The sequence below is a fragment of the Physeter macrocephalus genome, chromosome 13, assembly GCF_002837175.3.
Source record: "Physeter macrocephalus isolate SW-GA chromosome 13, ASM283717v5, whole genome shotgun sequence".
Taxonomy (NCBI): domain Eukaryota; kingdom Metazoa; phylum Chordata; class Mammalia; order Artiodactyla; family Physeteridae; genus Physeter; species Physeter macrocephalus.
This window is the reverse complement of record NC_041226.1, coordinates 83,469,889-83,479,282: the sequence shown is the minus strand read 5'-3', so window position 1 is coordinate 83,479,282 and position 9,394 is coordinate 83,469,889. Positions and strand designations below refer to the sequence as shown.

The 9,394-nt window shown below is 50.8% G+C and overlaps 1 protein-coding gene across 2 annotated transcripts in view; it reads right to left on the bottom strand.

Moving 5' to 3' along the window:
- The window catches only part of CAMSAP1 (calmodulin regulated spectrin associated protein 1), a 59,531-nt gene extending 54,940 nt beyond the window's left edge, over positions 1–4,591 (bottom strand). The window contains exon 1 of one of the 2 annotated variants that reach the window (XM_055089366.1): positions 4,043–4,591. In XM_055089366.1, the coding sequence (XP_054945341.1) occupies positions 4,043–4,465 (423 nt within the window). In that variant the 5' untranslated portion in view covers positions 4,466–4,591. The remainder of the gene's footprint in view (positions 1–4,042) is intronic. The other variant, XM_024126283.3, reaches the window with a different exon arrangement.
- Between the last annotated feature and the right edge of the window lie 4,803 nt (positions 4,592–9,394).

Here is a 9,394-nt window from a genome sequence, read left to right as displayed (position 1 = left end):
ACATGCCGCGAAGCGGCTGGGCCCGTGAGCCATGGCGGCTGAGCCTGTGCATCCGGAGCCTGTGCTCCGCAACGGGAGAGGCCACAGCAGTAAGAGGCTCCGCCCGCGTACCGCAAAAAAAAAAAAAAAAAAAAAAAAAAAAAAAAAAAAAAAAAAACTTGCCGACGTGCTTACGAATGAGGGCCTCCCCACCAAGACTCCAGCAGCCACTGTTCCCCCGCTAGTCCAGGGGCGAGAGCAGCGGCCGATTTCATTTCCAGTTCTGGGCCAGGAGAGGAGTGCTGGGCACGTGCTCCCTTTTAGCCGAACATTCGACAACAAAGGAAGGTGGTGACCCCCTGGAGTTGACAACGAAGGGATTTTGCTCCTAATATCAATTAAGCCCGAGCTGTCCTTGTGGTCTAAGTAATGAGACAGCCGGCAGCGGCTTGGTTACAAATACCCCGCCAATGGCGGCACAGATTTCCCATCCCACAACGTGGTTTCCAAATCAGTGGCTTAATTAACAAGACTGTGGAAGGACAAGAGTGTCAACCCCTCACTAGCAGTGCGCTCTGGACAGCCCTGTGGCCCCTCTCAATCCCAGCTGACTGCTGGTAAAAAGGGAAGGGTGACCCTGGTGGCCCCTACGGTCCAGTCTGGCGTGGCTCAGGGCAGCTCAGCTCGTGGTGAGTTGCAACCTGGTTTCCAGGGCTCCTCAGGGGGCCAAACGACCACCACTGGGCTACACAGCAACACACTTGCAAGTAGCCGAGCGCCTTCTAGTACTTTCCCTGGGTCACTTTTTCAACATTGTCCTTGGGAGATAACAAAAGCTATTACTCGCCCACTGTCCCTGAAACCAAGACCCAAATACCTTTAGGTTTCCTAAGGTCATGAGCTAAAATCAAAAGCCAGGAATGCAGTAGCTCCAGTCCAGCACTCTATTCTGTAAAATAAACTTCCAAGTCACCCCTTTAAACTTTACCAATTAACTACAACTTTCACCCAAAAGGACATCACAAAAATATTCCAGCTAAGCAGGTTCTACTACTTCTTACTAACACTTTTAAGTGAACAACTTTCCACATATCCAATCTATTATTTCTGAGGAAATAATTAAAACACTGTCCATGAAACAAGAGTTAACCCAAAAAAGAGGAGAAGAATCTAAAAATAAAAGCACAAGCCGGCCCACAGTTCTTGGCTGTGGCACCAGATGCAGAAAACTGGAGGAAACGTTCCTGCACAACCATATGCCACCTCCAGGCCTGGCCAAGGGTGAGCTCTCCTGAGCCTCCCCACTTACTCCAAATGGCAGACGGTGGCCTTGGGGACACAGAGAGAGTCCCAAAAGGCAAACGCAAAACCAGGCAGCCTCAGAGCACCTAGCCCTGGAGTGTCCGCATGCTTTCAGTTCCTATACAAACGGTGCTGGGTTTCATTCAGCTACTTAATGAACAATTGTGTAACAAGTAAAGATTTAAGCCACTTCCACCATCATCTCCACCAAAAGCTGATTTACAATTAAAGCATGCAGACTGAAACTGCCATGTCTAATTAACTGAAAACTAAGCTGGAAACGCACATGGAGACGTCCAAAAGACGAAACAAAGAATAGGCCCCTGGAGTAGGAAGAGTTCTGGGGGGAAAAATCCACACTATCCTAACAAAACCCCCTCCCCACCCTGTCTCCTGAAAGACAGCACCCCACACTGGGGAGCAGGGAACCTCCCTTCCAGGCTGTGACCCCCACGCCAACTAAAGAGAAGAAATCACTTCAGCTGAGCCCAGGCGAGCCTTCTCGGTCATCTGAACTGGGATCACCCAAATTTGTAAATTTAAAGAGCAGTTCTCAGTTAGAAAAAAAAAAAATACACCTGCTCCCCTTCCTGAAGCAAAGTACAGAATGGAAAAGCATTCTCATTTTGCAAAAATGAATGGAAAGCAGAGCTCGTGAAATCAGTCTGATGAGCACACCCCAGCCAAGGGATGGGCAACGCAGTGCAGCCCAGCCGCAGAGCCTCGGACAGCCTCCCATCTCCTGCAGCTCCTGCTCACGTTCTGTTCTATAAATACACACCTTCAGTCACTTCGAAACTTTAAAGACAATTTTAATATCAACTTTTGAATTAATTATCTGAAGAGTCAACAAGTATTAAAGAGTGACTTGGTACTGGAACTAAAACCCGACTAATCCAACAGTGACACTGAAAGAGATGCATATTTATTGCCAGAAAGCTGACAAATCCCATGCTGAATGCCAAAGCTAAATGCAACAAGATAAAAATGCATTCACTAAGCTTAAGAAATTGGAAAGCAAACAACGAGAGGGCTTTTTAAAAGCATCTGTGTCTATATAGCATTCAGTACCAAAACCTTAGCCACCTCCATATGCAAAAATCTTAAAAATACACACAGGAGTGAAACTTTGCACATGTGCCCCAAGAGCCATGCCCAAGAACGCACTGTGCTTAAGAGCAGAGAACTGGAACCCAGCCAGCGCCCAGGAACGGTGAACAGGCTTCTTGTGAAATACTACACAGCAGTGGAAAAGCAAGGCGGGGAAGATGGGAGGAAGCTAGGAAGAATCCAAGAACCTGATGAGAATAAAGCGGTCGCTATGACAGGTGCAAAAACACGTAAAACTAAACCACAAGAGTTTAGCGATGTAAACAAATGTGCTGAAATATAAAGGAAAGCAAACCAACAGCCGACACGAGACATGAGGTGGGTGTAAGGGGAGGCCACGGAGTTGGGACAGCCGCGCACACTGCCCTGCGAAGCTCAACCGTCACGGCCTTTTCCTTAAACTGGCCGCTCCATACTTCAGCGGCCGCTCTGGATGACTCGTTCACTGTCCCTAACTCTAAAACTTCATACGTGCTTTTCATCAATTCCGTTATTTTTCCAAAATCACTGTTTCCCCATCACACTAGACGGAACTGGATAAAGCTTGGTGGAAGTATAAAAAAGAACCGTAACACTGAAAACTACAAAATAAAGGGGAAACTCTCCTTGCATGCTATAAAACCAACTTAAAATGAGGCGCTGCGTTTAATCCCTAGGACTTGCAGGGCGTGTTTATCCTCATGAATAAGTCCATCCGTCGCACAGGCCACTCCAACCGGTGAGATCCTGTCACCGGGAAACGCCCGCTCAGCAAGTTTTCAAAACCAGTCAACCAGACTCTCTTCTGAAACGGTTCTCTCTCCACTTCGGTCTCACGCTACAAACAGGAGCGTTTTCACCAGAACAGAGGCAATTTTTAAACAAATGCTTCAAATTTAAAGAAAGATTACACGGCACTCTTAATTTTGTACCTGAAAGGAAGCACCTGAAATTAATCAAAGACAGCCTTCGAAGCCAAGCAATCAGGAGAATCACTCGATCTGTAAGATTCCAAGAACTGGAAATCGGAGCGTCTCAATCCACTAAGCATATTAGGGCCTGACCAATAACAAGATTATCTAGTTCTTCGAAACAGGAATTAACCGAAGGTAATGATTGGAATGAAGCCCTACCCATTTAAAAGGAATGCTCGTTAGGGAATTCCACACCTGACATTTGGTAAGAATCGAGAAAGGCCGGGGTCGAGGGTTTCTGCCCTGGACTCCCGCCCGACCCGCCCGAACAGGAGAGGTTCCGCCCGCGAGCGCAGGGGAGCGCCGCTCCCTGGCCGCACCTGCAGGACCCGCGCGCCCCCCGACGCGAGCGCAGAGCGCAGCGGGCCAGCCCGCGCCTCCGCGCCCCGCACGCGGGGGACACTGCACAAAGGCCCGGCCCCTCCCCCGCGCCCCCGGCCCACCTCGGCCATAGGCCTTGGCGCAGATCCACTGAATAGGTTGGGCTCAACAATTCTACGGCACAACACGTGCAAAAAGTTTGCTCCCCATGAGAAAAAGCCGACAGGAAGCTGTCCCCTCCCCCTTTTCCAAACCAGCCACTGGCCCGCAGAGAGAAGGTGGTCTCAAACCCTGAACTTTGGGGGTGACTCTGCTGGGCTGCAGGGGGACAGCGGCAGCCCACCAGCCGCCCCCACCCCGCCGCCCAGGCCACTCACCATCTTTATGGGTGCGTGGCTGAGATCGGGCTCCGTCACGGGGGAGTCGTCACTCTCCATCACGTAAATCCCCTTCCGGGACAGGGCCTGGATGACAGACTGGTGTCCCTGCAGAGTGGCCACCTGGTCCCCCTTGAGGACGAGGCTGCAGACGCGGCAGTACAGCTCGCTGGCCAGCAGGAGCCGGATGACCGGGGGCTTGATGTGCTCCTGCTCGTACTGGTCCATGTAGAAGGGGTCCCTGAGCTCCTCCGGGACGTCATCTCGGCCATAGGCCTTGGCGCAGATCCACTGCAGGTTGGCGGCGATCTTGGCCCGCGCCGGGTCGTAGCGGTCCAGCGGCACGATGTCCACGGCGCCGTCGGGCGCGGCCTCCATCCTCCTCCAGCCCTCCCCGGCCGGGCAGCCGCCCGCGTCCACCATCTCAGAGCCGCCGCCGTCGCCGCCGCCGCGGCTGTTGCTGCTGCATGCTGCGCGGCCGAGCCGGGGCCCGCTGGGCCGGGGGGCGGCGAGCCAGGCGGCGCGGGCCGAGGCCTCGGGCCGGGGCTGGGGGCGCGTGCGCGGAGACGGAGGCGGCGGCAGCTAAGGAGGCGGCCAACCGGCGGGAGCGCGCGCGCCGCCGAGGCCGGCGCAGGCGCGGTGGTCGCGGCCTCCAGCCCGCGCCCGCCCCGCCCCCTTCCGCAGGCGCAGTGGGCGCCGGCCCGCGCTCGCCCCGCCCCCTTCCGCAGGCGCAGTGGGTGCCGCCCGAGGCCCGTCCCTTTTTCGCGGGCGCGGGCGCGGGGCCGCGGGCGGCGCTGGGTGCGCGGGCGGACAGGCCCCGGCGGCTCCCGCAGCATCTCTTTGTCTGGGCCGCGCCTCCCCCTCCCCGGCATTGGGTCGTCCGGACCATTGGGCCCCAGCCGCCGCCCGACGGGCCGAGCGCCTGTGCAGGCCGACCGCGACCCTGCACCCCACAACAGCCCCGGGGGTTCCCCCTCCCGGAGCGCAGCGCGGGGAGGCCGGGGGCGCCTCCCCGCATAGCGGCCCTCGGTGCCTAGAGACCCCGGGGACCCCACCCGGAGAGCCGCCTCCGGAATACCCCTCCCCCCGCAGCACTGGAGGCCAAGGAAACCCCCTCCTCCTGCAGCGCGTAGAGTCTGCCAGCATCACCTGTGCCCGGGAGCGCCCCGAGTGGGCACTAGCCATGGTCTCCAGGGCCTGGTGCAGGGAAGGTGGGCGTCTGGACACCCGAGACAAACTGCAGCGTCCTCGCCCCTGAGAGTAGCCATGGGGACGGGCCTCAGGCACAGCCTCCAAAAGGGGCTGGCTTCGTCCTGACAAAGTCACCACCACAGGGCCTGTATCGGGCTAATAATTATAATAACACCGTGAAACCTCCTGTGTAAGTGATGCTTCTGAAGACCTCACAGCCAAACTAAGACAGGGCGACTCACTCCTGTGCCAAACGCCAGGGTCCAGGGACCCAAGGCCTGGAGGACAGCAGGAAGAAATGGTTTCCCATGAGTAAGGGGCCCTGGGAGTGAAGGTCACAATTGCTCCCAGCCTCCAGCGGGTTTTAAGGTGCAACCAACCTCCACTTCACCCAGCATCCTAAGCCAGGTTATCAAGCGTCGTAAGCTCAGAGGACTCAGCCTGTCATCCACAAACACATCCCTGTTCAGGCATGAGCCTCACTCTGGCCCACAGCAGAGAACAAAACACAAATCCCGGCCCGCCCGATCGTCCCCCCAGGGAGCTGAGGTCAGGCGGAGAATGTGACTGCGTGTGTAGGACATGAGGTGGTGAAAGAGTAACGGGTCTGGGGACAGGCAGGCGAGGAAAACCGTAAGGGGGCATTTGAGCAAAGACCTGCAGGAAGTGAGGGGCAAGCAGGAGCGTACCCGGGGCAGCTGCGGTCTGGGCAGGGGGTACAGGAGGTGCAGGGACTCTGAGACAGGAGTGCAGGGAGGCACTGAATCCGGAACCCAGGATCCAGAGACACTGGTAGGAAAGCGGCGCGGGGGCGGAGAGCCAGTGGCAGACCCTGCACAGTAAGCACCTTGACCTGTTCTCTGAGTGAGATGGGAAGCCATGGAGGAACTTTGAACACGGGGAGGAAGGATGTGACTGACCCTCGAGAGGGGTCATTCTGTTCCCTGGGTGGAGAATAGGTGGTAGGAAGGAAGAGGAAGGAAGACCATCCCCTGACAGGTGGGGTACGGAGTTCATAGAAAGAGAAGGGGTGGAGGGGTTTTTATTGATCTTGACTTTGTTTCCTGCAACCTTGTTAGTTGTAACAATTTTTTGGAGGATCCATTAGGATTATCTACATATGAGATCGTGACATCTGTGAATAGAGGTAGTTGTATCTCTTCCTTTTCAGCTGAATGCCTTTTATTCTTCTCATCTAGTTCCCTGGCCAGAACCTCCAGCACAAGATTAAATAGAAGTAGCAGAGTGAGATATCTTTGTCTTGTTTCTTCCCTTAGAAAAGCATCCAGTCTTTCACCACGGAGTATGTATGATGTTAACTCTGGGGGGTTTGTATTTATCAGGTTAAGGAAGTTCCCATCTATTCCTATTTTGTTGAGTGTTTTTATCATGAAAGGGTGTTGGATGATTTCAGCAAATGCTTCTCGTGTGTGTGACTATTGAGATGATCATGTGTGGTATTTTTACTCATTCTATTAACGTAGTATATTACATTAATGATTTTCAGATATTGAACCAGCCTTGAATTCATGGGATAAATCCTCTTGGTCATAGCGTATAACTTTTTGTTCAAGTTTGGCAAATCATTTTTTGGAGCTTTACTGAGATAAAATAAATGACATATAATACTGTGGAAGTTTAAGGTGTGCGATGTGATAATTTGCTCTATGTATAGGTGTATACTGTGAAACGATTACCACAATAAGTTTAGTTAACACATCCATCACCTCACCTAGTTACCTTTGTGTATGGGAATTTTTTATGGTTCCATATGAATTTTAGGATTTTTTTTTTTCTCCTTCTGAGAAAAATGTCATTGGAATTTCGACGGGGATCACATTGAATCTACAGATGGCTTTAGGTTGGATGGACCTTTTAACAGTATGAATTCTTCTGATCCATGAACACAAGATGTCTTTATATTTATTTGTGTCTTCAGTTTCTGTCATCAGTGTCTTGTAGTTTTCAGTGTACAGATTTTTAACTGCCTTAAATTTATTCCTAAGTATTTTATTGTTTTTGATGCTATTGTAAACGGGATCGATTTCCTCATTTCTTTTTCGGATAGTTTGTTGTTAGTGTACAGAAATGCAACTGCTTTTTGAATGTTAATTTTGTATCCTTCAACTTTACCGAATTTGTTTGTTAGTTCCAACAGTTTTTTGGTGGAATCGTTGGGGTTTTTTATATATAAGATCATGTCATCTGGAAACAGACTATTTTACTTCTTCCTTTCCAATTTGTATGTCCTTTATTTCTATTTCTTGCCGAATGGTTCTGGCTAGGACTTCCAGTACTAGGCTGAATAGGACTGGTGAGAGTGGGTAACTTTGTCTTGTTTCTGGTCTTAAAAGGAAAGCTTTCAGCCTTTCACCACTGATTATGATGTCAGCTGTGATTGTCATATGTGCTGTTTATTATGTTGACTTAAATTCCTTCTGTACCCAGTCTGTGGAGATTTTAACATGAAAGTCTGTTGAATTTTATCAAATGCTTTTTTTTTGCATCTATTGAGATACTCATATAAGTTTTATCTTTTATTCTATTAATGTGTTTTATCACATTTATTGATTTACATATATTGAACCATCCTTGTATCCCAGGGATGAATCGCACTTGATTATGGTGTGTGATCCTTTAATGTGCTATTGTTAGTCTGTTGTTGAGATTTTTTACATCTATATTCTTCAAGGATATTGGCCCGTAGTTTTTTTTTTTCTCGTAATGTCCTTATTTGGCTTTGTTATCAAGGTAATGCTGGCCTTGTAAAATGAGTTTGGGAGTATTCACCCCTCTAAAAATTTTTGGAGGAATTTGAAAAGGATTGGCATTGATTCTTCTTTAAATGTGAGGTAGCATTCACCGACGAAACCGTCTGGTCCTGGGCTTTTCACTGTTGGGAGATGTTTGATGACTCACTCAATCTCTAGTCATTATTGGTTTATTTTGATTTTCTATTTCTTCATGATTCAGTCTTGGTATGCTGTATGTTTCTAGGAATTTATTCCTTCCAGGCTGTCCAGTTTGTTGGCGCATAATTGTGGTGTATTTCTCTGGTATCTGTTGTAACGTCTCTCCTTTCACTTATGCTTTTGTTGATTGGAGTCCTCTTGTTTTCTTGGTTAGTCTAGCAAAAGTCTTGTCAATTTTGTTTATTTTCAAAACACCAACTCCTAAAAAATAAAAATAAAAAAATAGGGCTTCCCTGGTGGCACAGTGGTGGAGAGCCCGCCTGCCGATGCAGGGGACGCGGGTTCGTGCCCCGGTCCGGGAAGATCCCACGTGCCGCGGAGCGGCTGGGCCCGTGAGCCGTGGCCGCTGAGCCTGCGCGTCCGGAGCCTGCGCTCCGCAACGGGAGAGGCCACAACGGTGAGAGGCCCATGTAACGGCAAAAAAATAAAAACTAAAAAATAAAAAAATAAAAAACCAACTCCTAGCTTTGGTGATTTTTTCCTATTGTTTTCTAGTCTCTATTTCACTGATTTCTGCTCTAATCATTGAGCCACCAGCTCAGAGCGTGAGGACGCGGGGCCACCCCTGGGTCCCTCGGAGTCCACCCCAGATAGAAAAATGGAAACTCCCTCCAGCACCAGGGCCCTCGGGCTGGCTGCCCTGACCCACCTTCCCCCAAACTCTGCTTCTGTGGCTCCTCCCTCCTCCGCACTCCGACCCAAAGGCCCTTCCACCCCCTCAGAAACAAAAATGACCATCCTTGGGGGGTTACACCTTCCAGTTTCTGTTTTTTTGCCTACTTTTCCCCCAAGGCTCTCACAAGCCCCAAGCTCCCCTCACTTTTCTTTATTTACTGATTCGCCAGGTGCCCTCCAAGTTGCCCCCGTGCACACACTTAGTGGAATGTCAGCTATATTCAGGGACTGTGGAGTGCAGGGTAGGAAGCGAAACAGCAGCCTGATTCTAGAGCTAGGGCCTAAGACGCGATGGCCAGGTGAAGGTGGTGACCACGTTATGCTGAGTCCCTGAAAACTCAGTTTGAAGAAAAGGCAAATTTAACCTTTTTATTGACCTGGCAGCTGCCTCTTCTTTACAGAAATAAAATAATGACGTCTTTCTGTTTTCAGTTTCGATTCCATAAAATCTAACGGGGCTTCCCTGGTGGCGCAGCGGTTGAGAGTCCGCCTGCCGATGCAGGGGACACGGGTT